This window comes from Sardina pilchardus, chromosome 23 (genome assembly GCF_963854185.1).
Source record: "Sardina pilchardus chromosome 23, fSarPil1.1, whole genome shotgun sequence".
Lineage (NCBI taxonomy): Eukaryota > Metazoa > Chordata > Actinopteri > Clupeiformes > Clupeidae > Sardina > Sardina pilchardus.
The window spans coordinates 14599798-14616162 of record NC_085016.1 but is presented as its reverse complement, the minus strand read 5'-3'; the positions used below and the strand labels follow the sequence as shown (position 1 = coordinate 14616162).

At 42.9% G+C, this 16365-nt stretch overlaps 3 protein-coding genes across 3 annotated transcripts; all 3 read right to left on the bottom strand.

Moving 5' to 3' along the window:
- Positions 1–852: 852 nt before the first annotated feature.
- Positions 853–2973, bottom strand: LOC134070782 (mannan-binding lectin serine protease 2-like). The gene is made up of 4 exons (XM_062527223.1): positions 2844–2973; positions 2518–2600; positions 1940–2226; positions 853–1552 (listed from the first exon to the last, which is right to left on the bottom strand). The coding sequence occupies exons 1-4, from the start codon at positions 2846–2848 to the stop codon at positions 1013–1015; spliced, it is 915 nt and encodes a 304-aa protein (XP_062383207.1). The 5' UTR covers positions 2849–2973; the 3' UTR covers positions 853–1012.
- An 856-nt stretch (positions 2974–3829) lies between these two features.
- LOC134070781 (haptoglobin-like) lies at positions 3830–6027 on the bottom strand. The gene is made up of 4 exons (XM_062527222.1): positions 5880–6027; positions 5516–5598; positions 4935–5221; positions 3830–4544 (listed from the first exon to the last, which is right to left on the bottom strand). Exons 1-4 carry the CDS (start codon positions 5882–5884, stop codon positions 3987–3989), a joined length of 933 nt encoding a protein of 310 aa, XP_062383206.1. The 5' UTR covers positions 5885–6027; the 3' UTR covers positions 3830–3986.
- Positions 6028–7526: 1499 nt separating this feature from the next.
- glt8d2 (glycosyltransferase 8 domain containing 2) lies at positions 7527–16224 on the bottom strand. Its single transcript, XM_062527221.1, has 10 exons — positions 16131–16224; positions 13020–13067; positions 11458–11550; positions 10729–10936; positions 10251–10368; positions 9985–10069; positions 9492–9604; positions 9040–9206; positions 8690–8802; positions 7527–8449 (listed from the first exon to the last, which is right to left on the bottom strand). Exons 2-10 carry the CDS (start codon positions 13036–13038, stop codon positions 8283–8285), a joined length of 1083 nt encoding a protein of 360 aa, XP_062383205.1. The 5' UTR covers positions 13039–13067; positions 16131–16224; the 3' UTR covers positions 7527–8282.
- Between the last annotated feature and the right edge of the window lie 141 nt (positions 16225–16365).

Here is a 16365-nt window from a genome sequence, read left to right as displayed (position 1 = left end):
GCGGAACTACAAGGGTCTGGCGAGAGTCAGGCTAGTCCTTAATGGGATGATTTGGAATAATTTCACCAACCATTTGACTTTGAGCCAAACATCCCAGAATGTCCACTCACACGTTCACACACACACACACACACACGCAGGTCACGTTGACGCAGTGGTAGCAGCACAGAGTAGAAGCAATCAGGTGTTATTTGAATAAACTGGTGTACTTACAAATTTTTCCATTGCCTTGTTATGATTTTATGGACTACTGTAGATTTTTAGTACAATTCTGGCCACTATTAGTGGGATAATTTACAATATACACCATTGGTTCCATTCGTACCTGCACTAAACCATTCGGTTGACAGCGGTAACTCGACTAAGGGAAAAAAGCTGCTGGGAGGGTGTTTGGCTTGAGATCACGGTGTGAAGGACCCTTGGGTGAAATTACTCTGAACCATCCCTTTAAATTCGTGCTGTTCTGAGAGACTAAAATATTGCAAAACTGTTCAGAGAGGAATGTGAACTTTTTCTAGCGAAGAATGAAGTCAGTGATGTGCAAACTGAGATCCTGATCCACTCGAATCTGGGGTCTAGTTGGGACTTTGTTTTTGCATGGATCATAAACATGATGCAAATATCCACTCATTCACATAGTGCACCACCTAGTGACTGGTCAGTTGCCAGAACTTGTCACTGAATGTGCAAAATAAATGTCAACACTAGGAGATGCTGTACTACCCTACCCACATATGGGCACGCTTACAGTCAGTCATTTGAGTAAGCAATCTTTTTGAGTAATCTGTCAGTTCCTATTAGTATGCAAGCAACCACATTGTTAAAACACTAAGAAGTGAACCACTCAAACTGTTTCAAATGAGTTGTGTAATTTATTGTAAATTATGGAGTTGTCACTCAGCAAAAGCAGAGACTGTAGAAAGACCAAATCAGAAAAGTGAGAGACAAAAACGATAAAACAATAACAGTTCAACAAAGAAACGTGAAACAAAACTCCTCAAACACGCTAAATCTAACCAGAATACAGGTCAGCAACGAGTGATTCTCTTTGGGCCGAAACCGCCTCATCTTCCCTCATGACGTCACGGATCCACGGCAGGTAGGTTGAGATCCTGGTGTGAACAGCATAATTATTAAGCTTGTTCACATTGTCAAAAGAATTGATCCCTGCGAGGTAAGCCCTCTTTGTCTTCGGGTTCTGGAACACCAGGCTGTTACCCTCACCCACGAGGTACGTGTTGCGAAAGGTGGTGCAGAACATATTGGCATTTACAATGGGGCCTCCACCAGCCTGGTACTCAGCGTGGCACACTGCACGAGACACCACGGGCAGCTTGAGGTATTTGACTGCACTAGGTATGTTATGCACCACCCCCATGTCCCATGCACCAAAGATGGCCTCCTCTCCAGCCCTCTCCTCCTGGTCTTCCCCTCGCTCTGGGAGAGGGATGGGCATCAAGGTCTGGTCAAAATTCAATGGCTCCTTCAGCTTGATCAGTGCAAGGTCATTTTCAAAGTCGGAGGTCTTTTGGAACCCCGGGTGCAAGAATATCTGTTTGAAATAAGAACACATCAATATTCATGGTACACATCAAGTCATTTGTTCAAGCTGCTGATATTTTTGGAGAGAAGCAAATCAGATGTGAAAGTTTGACTTACTACATTTTTAAAAAATATATATATTTTAAAATGATTTTTTACAGCTTTTATCTGACCCACTGCCCTTTGTGCTTAGGCTATTTCTCATGGTACTATATTTGCAAATAGATCTAGCATTAGTTAAACAAGCTTTAGTCAGACTAGACTTTGCACTTTTTCCTGCATTTAAATAGGGCCCTGTTCAATGCCAATGACACTGCTGAGACGGGGACAGCCACTGGAATACATCTGACCACAAGCTCCTGACTCAGCCACTATCCAGAGAGTGCTTCGGCCTCACCCGCTCAACAGCTGCCTCTTTGGAGGCCTCTGGAATAGGTATAGCAGTTCTCAGGTAGACTTTTGGCACAAGATGCTGCTGTCCACGCGTGTCTTTGTGGCTCTTCTCTATGAAAAGGTTCCTGCCAGATGTCAGCACCCAACGGTCAGAGAGGATTGCGCCACCACCATGCCCCATATAGTAACCATGCTCCTCGAACAGCATCACCATCACCTGCCAGGGCACCGTCTTGCGCGGACCCCAGGGCGATGGTGTTTGAGGTGCTGGGGGAAGTGGCCCTGGGTGCACTGTACAGAAGACATTTCAAATTGAACTTATCTTTTTGCTTTTATGCGTTACATGTGCTGGGCTGTTGTGACAACTTTTAACCTTACTTCTTAAGTATTTAAGTTATATATATATATAATATCCTATATTGTAAACATACAGAATCAAATTTGTGTGATTTAGTCTAGAAGAGCTCTGACTATGCATCTCTCCAGATGATGTGGAGATCTTTCTTCAGAGGCGACTGCTTCTGGATCACATTAGGCCTACGTGAATAACAATGAGTCATCATTTAGTGTCATGTGTTTTACCTGGCCCGTGCGGTTCGAGTGCTACCGCTGTGCTGTCATTCGGTAGACAGGTCACAAAGGCTAAAACAGCTGCCACAGAGACCCTATGGGAGGAGAAAGATCACATGACCAACATAATCATAGAGGCATCCTGATAGAGAGGAAAGGGACAGTCTGTATACTCCATCTTGATTCATCTGAGAAGCTCATGTTGATTGGGGTCATTCATTTACACGCAGTACATAAATCACAAAAGTTTCTGTAGATGCACATATAGCAAAAAAATAGATAATAATTAAGTTACAGCAGTATTACATTGTGAAAAGGGAAGGAGATAATGGCCATACCACATTGTCTTGAAAATCTTACTGAGGTCCAGGTTTCTTCAGAGCCGTTGGTCAGGCACTTGTAAGTCGTTGCAGCTCACAACAGCCATTTATATCAACCAGTGTTGCCTCACTTGCCTGACAGTAACAGGTAATAACAAGTAGCCTGTGAGGAAATCCCTCTGTTTTGTCATTCAGGACATTCTGCAAGCTGGGTCAATTCTGGGGCTGGTTCAGTCACTGGGTGTGGTCTCTGTTCATGTGTAAATAATGGAGGAGTTGTCTTACAGTTTTATCCAATCGTTTACCCACTAAACTTAAGATGATCAGACAGTTAACCAAACTTAACACTTAAGAAGCAAAACACCTGCGCAGAGTAGTACAACAGTAAGCACAAATTCAGCTTCACACTTTTTGCAAAACGTTACATACAGTGAATGTCAAAACGTAAAACACATTTTCACACCTTAGAAACAGATAAAGATTGTTTGTAAGGTACTTCCTTCTCATTACAAAGCCCTGACTTGCCAATGACCACACAATGAACACATTGAATAATCACATCCACCAGGTGTGTAAGCACACATGTGCAAAAACGCAGCACTCAGGTTTTGATAGCAGAGTTGAGGTACCCTACTGATAGTAGAGTTTCTATTTGACATATGTGAAAGGTATATTTCCTAGTGTTGTGTTATGTTTACTTGTGTGTAGAGTTTTGGCACAGTGAGCGAAGTTTTGCTAAATGTGTCCAAGCAACGGGCAAAAACTGTAACATGATGCAAATATCCACTCATTCACATAGTGCACCACCTAGTGACTGGTCAGTTGCCAGAACTTGTCACTGAATGTAATAAATGTCAACACTGGGAGATGCTGTACTACCCACATATGGGTATGATTACTGCAGTCAGTCAGCAGTTGAGTAAGCAGTGATTTTGAGTAATCTGTCAGTTCCTATTAGTATGCAAGCAACCACATTGTTAACACACTAAGAAGTGAACCACTCGAACTGTTTCAAATGAGTTGTGCAATTTATTATAAGTTATTGAGTTGCCACTCAGCAAAAGCAGAGACTGTACAATGACCAAGTCAGAGAAGTGAGAGACACAAAGACAAACAATAACAGTTCAACAAAGAAACATGAAACAAAACTCCTCAAACAGGCTAAATCTTCCCAGAATACAGGTCAGCAACGAGTGATTCTCTTTGGGCCGAGACCGCCTCGTCTTCCCTCATGACGTCACGGATCCACGGCAGGTAGGTTGAGATCCTGGTGTGAACCGCATACTTCTTAAACGCGCACACGTTGTCAAAAGAAACGATCCCTGCGAGGTAAGCTCTCCTTGTCTTTGGATTCTGGAACACGAGGCTGTTACCCGCATCCATGAAGCACACGTTGATAAAGGATTCACCAGCGCTGGTGCAGAACATATTGGCATTTACAATGGGGCCTCTACCGGCCTGATACTCAGCATGGCATACTTCACGAGACACCACGGGCAGCTTGAGGTGTTTGACCACACTAGGCTGGTAACGCATGATCCCCATGTCCCACGCACCAAAGATGGCCTCCTCTCCAGCCCTCTCCTCCTGGTCTTCCCCTCGCTCTGGGAGAGGGATGGGCATCAAGGTCTGGTTAAAATTCAATGGCTCCTGCAGCTTGATCAGTGCAAGGTCATTTTCAAAGTCTGAGGCGTTTTGGAACCCCGGGTGCAAGAATATCTGTTTGAAATAAGAACACATCAATATTCAAGCTATCATGTGGTAGGCCTACACACCAAGTCATTTGTTCAAGCTGCTGATATTTTTGGAGAGAAGCAAATCAGATGTGAATGTTTGACTCACTGCATTTTTCTTACTTTTCTTTTTTTGTATAGCTTTAGCTGACCCATGCGCTTCATGCTTAGGATATTTCTCATGGTATTACATTTGCAAATAGATCTAGCAGAGTTGAGCAAGTTTTAGCCAGACTTTAGACTTTGCACTTTTTCCTGCATTTAAATAGGGCCCTGTTCAATGCCAATGACACTACTGAGACAGGGACAGCCACTGAAATGCATCTGACCACATACTCCTGACTCAGCCACTATCCAGAGAGTGCTTCGGCCTCACCCGCTCAACAGCTGCCTCTTTGGAGGCCTCTACGTTCTCAGGTACAGCAACGCCTAGGTAGACTTTTGGCACAAGAGGCTGCTGTCCACGCGTGTCTTTGTGGCCCTTCTTCAGGAAGAGGTTCCTGCCAGATGTCAGCACCCAACGGTCAGAGAGGATTGCGCCACCACCATGCCCCCCATAGGAATCCCCCTCGTTCAGGTACACCATCACCTGCCAGGGCACCGTCCTGGCCGGACCCTTGGGCTTGGGCGGCGGAGGTGGTGGGGGAGGCGGCCCTGGGCGCACTGTACAGAAAATATTTAAAATTGAACTTCTCCTTTTGCTTTTATGCGTTATATGTGCTGGGCTGTCCTGTTGTGACAACTTTTTAAACGAAATTCTTATTTAAGTATTAAATATCTTTTTATTCTATATTACTATAGTGCTAGACAATAACATTTGTCGATTTAGTCTAGAAGAGCTCTGACTCTGGATCTCTCCAGATGATGTGGATATCTTTCTTCAGAGGCGACTGCTTCTGGACCACATTAGGCCTACGTGAATAACAATGAGTCATCATTTAGTGTCATGTGTTTTACCTGGCCCGTGCGGTTCGAGTGCTACCGCTGTGCTATCATTCGGTAGACAGGTCACAAAGGCTAAAACAGCTGCCACAGAGACCCTATGGGAGGAGAAAGATCACATGACCAACATAATCATAGAGGCATCCTGATAGAGAGGAAAGGGACAGTCTGTATACTCCATCCTGATTCATCTGAGAAGCTCATGTTGATTGGGGTCATTCATTTACATTCAGAAAATAAATCACATAGGCTAGTCTTTATGTCTTGTGAATGAGTTAAAAGTTTCTGTAGATGCACATATAGCCTAGCAAAAAAATAGATATCAATTAAGTTACAGCAGCAATTACAATGTGAAAAGGGAAGGAGATAATGGCCTTACCACATTGTCTTGAAAATCTTACTGAGGTCCAGGTTTCTTCAGAGCCGTTGTGGTCAGGCACTTGTAAGTCGTTGCAGCTCACAACAGCCATTTATATCAACCAGTGTTGCCTCACTTGCCTGACAGTAATAGGTAATAACAAATAGACTGTGAGGAAATCCCTCTGTTTTGTCATTCAGGACATTCTGCAAGCTGGGTCAATTCTGGGGCTGCTTCAGTCACTGGGTGTGGTCTCTGTTCGAGTGTGAATAATGGAGGAGTTGTCTTAAATACACTGAGTGGTTGACTTTCAATAAAAGAGGACGTTTTACATCTGTTCTCAAAGCGTGCAAACATTTATTTTGGCAACTTCCTCTAGGCTGCTCTGTTAGAATATCATAGTAGAAAGGGTCAAAAGCCTGCCAAAATATGTCAAATCTTTACACGTCTGTCCTTTTCTTTCAAAATGTTTTATTGAGGTGAGACATTTTAAGTAAACAAAAGTCATGAGATTGTCCAAGATTACCTAATAGCACACAGTTCAACTGTTCATTCAAACATCTGCAGATTCCCGTCAGTGACTTCCTACTTTGTTTGCTCTCTGTTACATTGTTTACGAATCAGACTGAGCAGCTCTCCAAAAAGCACAGTTGATTTGACTTGAATTTCATAAAACACAACGCGGAGTGAACCATTTTTAACACTGAGTGAATATTATAACATTCAAACTACTCTGTGTTCTACTAAAGTTTCGCTGTAAAATAATGGTCTCACAGACCTTAGAGGATGATTCACAAAATTATATTTCAGGTAGACCCACAGAAAGAGTTGAAAAATAATGACAAATTGAGATGCAGTTTGAACAAAAGGCAATGTAATGGGGTTATGGCATTGATAGAGAATAGGTCATGGCGTACCAACAGTCACATTACATGGTCCATACAGATAGATTCAGGGCAACATCCAAGCCTGCAGTATTGCACTGAACTATTCAAACAACTAAAGAGGTTTTAAGGAAAAATAAAAGAGTGTAGACTGACACCTTTTGCCCATCGTCTTACAACTAAACTATAACGAGTCATAACTGAACCTGCGGTCAGAGTTTCATTCTTCTGTAGCCCTGTATATGTAGTTTGTCAATAGTGTCTTTTAGATGCTTGGCATCTTTATCCTACATGCCACATTCAATTTTAGCACCTTAAACCAGTGTGATTTCCTTTAAGTCAAAGGCGTAGTCCTTGATTCTAAGTAAGCACAGTTTTGATCAAATGCAGCCAATTGCTTCTCACGGTCATCAAGAATTTCATTGTGTGTGAGCATTCACCAAAACCCTGCTATTTTATTTTAATTGGCTCTTGAGATCAAACATCAATAACCTTTCACTAGAATCAAAGACTGTACCTTTAATGTCTCTCTAATGCAGGCATTTTATAGAGTCACCACATATTACTTGTGCTCAGACCATTTAGCAATAACAAACTCTCATTGATTTCAGATGGCTCTGTCAACCAGTGACAGCAATGTGTGTGTGTGTGTGTGTGTGTGTGTGTGTGTGTGTGTGTGTGTTTGATTACTTGATTAATTGTGTTTGTGTGAGTGTGTGTGTACATTTGTGTGTATATATGTGTGTGTGTGTGTGTGTGTGTGTGTGTGTGTGTGTGTGTGTGTGTGTGTGTGTGTGTGCGTGTGTGCGTGTGTCTTTGTCTTACAGTTTTTGCCCGTTGCTTGAACACTATAGACCCATGCTTAGACTAAAGTATCACAACTTGAAGTTTTGTTGCAATATCTCAAACACATGTACCTATACCTTAAACAAAAGTGCTGCTTTGCACTCTAGTTTCAATTCTGCAACACACTTACTCCTTTATGCAACACACTTGGTCCTGCATACTACTCTCTATGTCATACATAGACACTTCGTTCAAAATTGAAATCTCAGAGTACCATTTGTTAAACACATATATCCAAAATACAAAACACATCGGGTAATTGCAACCTCTCAAATACACACCTGAACGCACTTACTTGCAAAACTGAACACCAATCAGCCATCTACAAAAAGCCCTCAGTTTTGCCATTGGAAATGGTGATGTGAATGGTATATTTCCCAGTGTTGTGTCATGTTTACGTGTGTTTAGAGTTTTGGCACAATGAGCGAAGTTTTGCAACAGGTATTCAAGCAAATATGTTTTATATAAAGTAGACTAGTGTGTTCCTCCCGATCTGAAAATGTATGCATATGATGCAAGTGTGTTTCATTTCAGTTTAGAGTTTTGGCACAGTGAGCGAAGTTTTGCAAAATGTGTTCAAGCAACGGGCAAAAACTGTAATGAACAAACAATTCACATTTAGATCCAATCCCAGTGATGCTCAAAATGATTTGGTGTAGATTGCTCGGTTGCTCCGGAGCCCACGCCTCTCATCCTACGGCCGTATGAGGGAGAAGCGACCCGATGGGTCGGGGACGAACCACTTCTCCCAGCGGTCCATGTGCACACAGGGGAAGTCCCAGGGCTTGAAGCGGCCGTTCCAGTGAAGCAGCTGCGCCTTCTGCAGGAAGGACTCCGCATAGCGGGCATCGGGACTCCAGCCTATATGACAAACAACGCTACGCATGTCACGGACTAATAATTGTCAATAACAATACAAGGACACACACAGGGACATTTCCCCCTGATTTAACTATTATAGTATAATACAGCAGTATTGTTCACAACATGACAGACAACGACTTCAGCAAAGTCAATTATGATAGCACCATTTTGATAAAAAAAAAATGATTGTGATATAAACGCAGAGATAGCTGGTGTCTCTATAGCCTGTAGACTCACCCAGGTGTCTGACGTGCCACAGTGGGTCAATGGTTGTGTATTTGTCATTGAACACGATCAGCATTGGGGGGGTTGCCACACCCCCTGCCATTGCGCTACTGTAAAGGTTATCCCTGTTGAGGAGGAAGAGTGAGAGGTTTGAAAAGGATAACTGCATATCTGTAGACTGCTTATCAGACTTGATATAAGATTCTAGAGCGGAGCGCTCTATGATCTTTGATATATACTAATGTTTAACTAATCATAACCAATCATTAGTACAGTCCATGTATCAATTCCATATAATTTTGAGCCTGTAGACTTAGCTTATTACTAGCCATTTACTCACACTAGTGTTCCTAACATCTCACCTAAAGTTCTCCATCAGCCACTTCTCCAGCTGTTTGGTGATCTTCTGCCGTTTCCACTCGGCGATGTCAGCCACAAATACTCCTGGATTGAATGAGCACTTGGTGGGGTTGATGCCCAGGTCCCGCACTTCCTGCTTCCTGTAATCCAGGAAGCCCATGTATGTGGTCTGGGAGATGGGCTCAGAGGAAAACAAAGCTTTGTTTTCAAATATGAACACAGAGATAATGGAAAGGCTACTTCTGCAAGAACACTGTTGAACATGTTCTGAGCCTTAAAGCACACACTCCAATTAAAAACCTACTACAACATTTAGACAGTTAGATGTTAGCCAATTATGCAAAAATCACATTAGTGTAAATCACTAACACTAATAAAATGCCCCTTTCCTATACATGTGTCATTTCCAGTCGGCCCATGACTCCAATCTGCCCTCTAGTGGTCAGCGGCTCACCTGCATTCCTACGCTGCGCACCATCTCATGAGAGGAGGGGAGGTCACAGTCAGAGGCGAACGCAGCGGCGTGTCCCGACTGAAGCTTGATCTGGTATAGGTCCTTGATGTCACCTGTAACATGGAGAGCAATGAGGGAGAGCAACGAGGGAGGAAAATAAAAAAAAAACTTATAATAAGTATAATATCTTGCTGCTATCATGCATCTGATTTCATTACAGAATCTGCAATTCTGGCCAATTCTGGTTTGTTTGCTCCCTTCTGTCCTCCTGACATTATGTGTTGACTGACTTTGATTGTTTCTGGCTGTCCGAGCGATGACGTCTGTATTCAGAATTTTCCCGAATGTGTGGAAAATTATCAGCATATTTTTTATTTCTGTTTGTATTTGATCCGGGGCTTTCCTACAGAAATCTGTACAGCAGGACTGCTGATTATGTGTAAAGATGAGTATGCAATGTTCTGATAACTGAATCAACAGGTCAGTCACTAACCTTGCACTATTATATCGTCATCCAGGTAGATGATTTTCTTCTGGTTGATTGCCAGGAGGGGGAGGTAGAAACGCACAAAGTTGAGCTGCAGCAGGAAAGAGAGACAGCAAAACTCATTGGAACTTCAAAACAACTTCAAAATAACTGTAAATAACTGTAAATAACACTGAGAATTGTACAAATGAATCTGGGTCTTTGGTTGTCTGTGTGTGTGGGGGTGTGTGTGTGCGTGTGTGTGTGTGTGTTGAGAGAGAGAAATAACCTACAGGGCGAAGTAGGTCAGGTCGGGATGACTCCGGTTTGACTTTGCCCTTCAACACCATGGGGTTGAACTCCAGAATCTTATACTTGATCTTCTTCAGTTGGCTGTTCTCTATGTACTGTCTGTTAGAAAGAAAAGGGTGTAAGTATGTCCATTCCAGTTCCTATAAATTACTTGAGGTTACAAGTAACAATTCTGCAAAAGATTGTTGATATCTGTGTTCAATGTGAAGCAATACTGTATGTATAGTGGAAAATCCAATTAGGAGAATATGACCAAAATTGCATTTGATTAGATTCAAACTGTTCCTTTACAATACTTGTACAATTGTACAGTCATACATTTAAATGATCAAAGATTAATAATATGAATAGGTATTAAGAGTACAAGTGGAATAAATCTAGTATGAAATGTGAAGCAAATATTTTAGAGCGCTATGGGCTAAGATCTTTGGTGTGAGTTTGCTGTGAGAGATGACCAACTTGACGCGCTTGATGGAATCCCGCAAGGTGATGATGTAGAAAAACACACTGGCTTCTGTGTTGCTTTGCACACTGTTGATGGTTGCCATGGCACCCCCGAGACGCTCTTCACTCGCACAGATCACCACGGGAATGGAACTCCGTTCTTCCGAGCCCAGTTCCTGTTCCGGGGAATTCTTTGGGACATGCACATGGTCTTTCTTTGGGCCTGTGGGAACCAAAATAAACACCAAAAGGATAATTAACGTCCACCTCCAGAACCCGACCCATCTTGACAGGTAGGTTCCCGAAACAGACAGTCCTCCGTATGTCGTGGGTTATGCAAAAATGCACCGTAAAATACTAATGTTCACACGTGGTTCTGATTAAACTCATATACTGCCTGTTTTCTTATGTGTTAAATAGATGTATACATGAACACACAAACACAGCTGACAACCATAGCATCATTTTACAAACTGGCTGTTCTATACAATAACATTGTTATTACACTGTTATTGAAAGTTTGCATATGTTCTTAGTATATTGTCCATGTACATTGACTTAACACTGATATCTGTGCTACTGGGTCTGAAACTCTGTAAGTAGGCCTACTATATGTAGCGATGAGTGACAGTGAGATGGCAGTGTGGCATACAGTATATGTACATTCATGGTCCATCTGTGTGTATATGTGCAGTTGCACTGCGTGGACCTGTGTGTGTGTGTGTGTGTGTGTGTATGTTTTACCGGAGTATCTGCGAGGCACGGGTGGCCTCATTAGCCTGTTGTACAGGAGCAGGAGCACCATCAGAACCAGCAGCATCAGGAGGAAGCGATTTACTGCAACACACAGGGAGAACCATCACAATATACGTCACCCAGCCCCACAGCTGGGGACCACATTCCCCGTTGCACAGCTCATCCCGCCGTGTATCCACATGTGCTGCACTCCTCCATCCAATCTCTCCATCTCCCCCTCTGGGTCTAATAAGAGTGGAGGCACCCTGAGGCTGGCTCCAACCCAAACATTTTCTTCATACCAACCCATACCAATCCCTGCCTCTGAGCCTTGACTGTCAAGCCAAGTTATAAATCTTTCCCTCCACCCTCCTCTATCTCTTTCTCTCTCTCTCTCTCTCTCTCTCTCTCTCTCTCTCTATAACCTGATGCCTGCTTTTTCCATCATTGCACACACTTGCACACTTGCACACACACACACACACACACACACACACACACACACACACACAGCTCAGTTTTGCCTGTAGCTGTACTTTGGAGCACAAAACATGAGACACTACAAAACAATGTAAAACATTGATGATAGGTATTTCATAACGTTCATTTGTGCAGAGGCCAAAATCTCTTTTCGAGAGGCCAAAAACAATGACTCTTAGATAAAAGAGTATTGCATTTCTACAACAACATGGAATTAAATCCACTTAATTTGGCCTGTGTGTGTGTGTGTGTGTGTGTGTGTGGTGTCCTGGAAAGCTGCTGAGCTGTATCTTCTCACTCCCTATTACCTCATCATATACTGGAACAAGTCGAGTTGGCAGACCTCAGCTTGGGAAAACATTCCAAGTTCTTTCAACAGCAAATTCATGCACCCACATACATATACACGCACACACACATGCACATATACACACGCATACACACAAGCACAACATACACACACATAAATATACACACATGCACACACACCCGTGCGCGCGCACGCACGCACGCGCGCGCACACACACACACACCCCCGCATGTATGCACACACACACACATACATATACATATACATATACATGCGCGCGCACGCACACACACACACACACACACACACACACACACACACACACACACACACACACACACACACACACACACACACACACACACACACACACACACACACACACACACACACACACACTGTACAATACAAGCATTGTCTCCCTCTATCTCTCTTTCTCACTCCATATTGCCACCCATAATTGTTTGCAGTGCAGCCTTTAGGGAACCTATGGGAGTGAGGTAAGAGACTGCATATTGCATGTGCCATGTGTCTTTGGCTTTGGGGAGGTCTCCTCCACAATACCCTTATTCATGGAAACAACGTATGGAAATACACCAAACCATCCCCTACAGCTCCGCGATCAGTTACCCGCTCTCTGACTGATCCATTACTCACTCACTCTCCCTCCCGCCCCTGGAGAGGAGACAGGCCATAGTCTCCCCACGGGGCTCTCAGTGGAAACGTGAGCCGCACTATAAAGCATTACGTATCATTATGCAGGCCTGGCATTCACACTCACTCTTTCTTAGCAGAGTCATGGTGGCAGCGTCATCTGCAGCAGCAACATCTGGAGAAGGGACAGCGGAAGAGAGGGGGAGAGGAGGAGAGGGGGAGATAGAGAAGGAAAGAGAGAGAGAGAGAAGAGGGAGAGAGAGAGAGAGGGAAAGGGAGGGGAGAGCGGGGGACAGATAAAGGGTTTTTTTTAATGAAATTTGGATGGGATTGTACAGCACACCAAAAAGAAGGGAAGTCTATCAGAAAATCATTTTTTGAAAAACATTAATAAATCATGATATTCCATTGTGCATTTCCGGTAATATGAATAAAAGTGGAGTCGTGTTTGTTTTCACTAAAGATGATGAGTAAAGATTAATCAAATACCAATAACCCAAATGCAGTTCCACTGAAATTACTTGGAAATCAAACAATTAAAACAATGATTTATGAAAATGCACAAAAATGGGGGAAATAGCATCTTGGAAAAGAGCTCTTCATATACAAATGCAAATATGGTGCAGTAGGTGCACGTGTGTGCATACATGTATGTCTCTCTCTCTCTCTCTCTCTCTCTCTCACGAACACACACACACACACACACACACACACACACACACTCATTCCATTCCAGTTTCCCTTCCGTCACTTCCAAGTGCTCCAGCATGCTGTTAGCTCATCAGTGCTGTAACGGCCCCTTGGGACTCAGAGCCATCTGGCTTCAGACCCCCCCCCCACCCCTCAGCATGGACACCCGTGGGACACTATTACTCACATGTCAAGGACTGGCTCACTATTTACTGATGAACCTCAACTCTTTCCTTGAAAAGGGGAGTTGCAACTACGTATCACGATTTCTCTCTTAGTTACAACATTATCATCCTGTTTACATTGTAGTGTATGTTGTGTGTGGTGTCTTAAGCTGCTGGGACCTTGAATTTCCCCTTGGGGATCAATAAAGTATCTATCTATCTCTATCTATCTACTGTACATTAGCTGACCAGAACTTGGCCAATGCCTGGTTTATAGTTAAAACTTCACAAAGTAAACACTTTTAACCATATCCACTCTGTTGTAATCAACCCCCTCCACACACAATGATGTGTAACTTTGTAGTTTTGAAATAGCTATGCCTCATACGTAGAAACTAGTGATACCTCGCACATTGTTCATTAGAAAATACTGTCATATTGACCACAAGACAAAACAATTTGATTATTTGAGATTAACAATGGTGTAAGGACTATGGTATAAAAAATATTTGTGTTTGAGACATAAACAAAGCATTCTGAGCCAAATACAAGCTTCTGCAAGTAATCCACTCTGCGGTGCAGTTTACACTCATTGTTTTTATAAATGCACTAACTATTGTCCAAAGTTAATGACGATTCGAGAAACGTACCAAAGCGACTGAGAAAAACTGCAAATTAATTTTCTGTCACAGCACTGGAGAAGTTGTGCCCAAAATGGGTCATCTTGCTCATTAAATTAGTGTAATCATGAATGTTGGGGCTCCAGACCCTTTGGCTGTACTTGAGTGTGTGGTTGTAAAATGACCCAGGTTCTCTGCACATGTGGAACGGCTTTAGTGTGGACACCCCGTCCTTCCTGCGCCATGCCATTCAAGTAAACTGCTTCTGGACACAGAGGCAGAGACAGTCGACTCCAGAGAGTCTTTCAACCAACAAGGCCAGCCGTTCAATATGGCTAAATATTTATGCCTTTGTTTTATGCCTCTCTCTCTCAGCTCTTTACCTGATCTTTCATACTTTCTTTCCAAGGCTATGGGAAAGAGTACTTGACTGGGACCACCCCTCCTCCCACATCAACTATAAACTAGGGTTTCTTGGCTCCAGCGCATTGAATAAACATGTCGACTTCAGCGCTGGTCGTCCACGCTGCGTCTAGACAGCTGCGCGCACAAGCCGAATGTCCAAGCAAAACCTTAAGGCAAATGGAGTTTAAAGGTTTATATTCTGCAAAGTTATGGCAAATGTGAACGCGAGTGTCGTTGAGCAGGTATATAGACTGCACACATCAATTAACAAATAAAAATGAAATAAAACTACGATACAGATCAACCCAAACAAAAAAATGTGTTTTGCTTCAGGGTAACTAACATGTATCTTACAACAGATATACAAAAAATGTGCACGAAAAATGTATACAATCCTAAATAAACAGTGGAGTAGACGTTGACACTGAATAGCCTGATGTTCAAACTGAATCATTTCAAGCCAAGAGTACCCTTGGCCAATATAAACGATGTGGTAATTTGTTTCGCTCGCCAGTGCTCGTAAAGTACCCATTTGGAGACGCGCGTTTCCCCTCTCTTTCAATTTTTCTCAGTGTCATGAGTCTTGTAAAAAAAAGACACGGAATGAAATGTATTGCAACTACACCGGTTACGTTTTTCAAGTAAATATACAGACAACGTTTGTTAGGAAAAGTCGTCACTTCACATGACGCAACTCATAGTCGTCCTTTTAACACATCATTACAATTGACAAAGGTTTAGCGGCCAGCGAGTGGCCATTGTATGGTCATGTTTTGCCCTTTTCCAGCAACCACCCACTCTACTTATAGTTCACTGTGGCTTGCAACTAAAATAACTGTGGATAAACTATTTGTTTGACTCTTACAGCACCGTTACCACAAACACCGCGCCAAATCTTCAGAGGATTTCCCCGAAAGGACAATATGTTCAGCCCTGAATTTAAGCTCCATGCAGCATGACTCATTCTATTCTTTTCCAAGTGGCTATGAATTGCAACGTATGAGAAACATTCTTTATGAAGCGTCTTAAGAGGTGTTATTTATATTAAGTAAAAAGAAGACAAAATAAAAGACCAGAAAATTCAGATAGCAGTAAAACGGCAAATGGCAATTCTACAAACTTTTCATGGATGACAACTCTGTGACACCAAGAACACATCTGCGCAACTGCCCTACCGTTTTTAAAAGATTTAGAAATAGCATTATGCACATTGTATTAACATGATTCACATACACAAAGATCACACTCACAAAACATCAGTAGAGAGGGGTGTGTCTGCTCAGTAGACAATGCGCAAAACTTTAAGTTCGCACTTTCAAATTCACAATTTAACACTATGGCAATTGATCAGTTACTCACCAAAAAGCTCGCCTTACGACAAAGTGACGGGGAGTGCCATTAATGCCATGCACAGGCACTATCAGCTTGAGACTGCTCAACTCTTTTACTCCTGCAAGCCCCGTGTACCCTCCTCCGCCCCCCTCCCGTAAAGGAAGTCCTCTCCAGATGTGCCCGGTCCTGCCCGAGCACGGGCATCACGAATGGGCCCGTTGGAGGAGTGCGCGAGTCGCTCATTATCGCTTCGCAGCAGGAT

Bases quoted from the DNA above. Each gene is read 5' to 3' on its own strand.
- LOC134070781 (XM_062527222.1), bottom strand. The intron at 5,222-5,515 runs GTAAAACACATG...TTTTCTGTACAG, and splicing joins ACTCGAACCGCACGGGCCAG to TGCGCCCAGGGCCGCCTCCC. The intron at 4,545-4,934 runs GTGAGGCCGAAG...TATTTCAAACAG, and splicing joins AAGAGGCAGCTGTTGAGCGG to ATATTCTTGCACCCGGGGTT.
- LOC134070782 (XM_062527223.1), bottom strand. The intron at 2,227-2,517 runs GTAAAACACATG...TCTTCTGTACAG, and splicing joins ACTCGAACCGCACGGGCCAG to TGCACCCAGGGCCACTTCCC. The intron at 1,553-1,939 runs GTGAGGCCGAAG...TATTTCAAACAG, and splicing joins AAGAGGCAGCTGTTGAGCGG to ATATTCTTGCACCCGGGGTT.
- glt8d2 (XM_062527221.1), bottom strand. The intron at 10,937-11,457 runs GTAAAACATACA...TGGTTCCCACAG, and splicing joins CGTGCCTCGCAGATACTCCG to GCCCAAAGAAAGACCATGTG. The intron at 8,450-8,689 runs GTGAGTCTACAG...TTTGTCATATAG, and splicing joins GTGGCACGTCAGACACCTGG to GCTGGAGTCCCGATGCCCGC.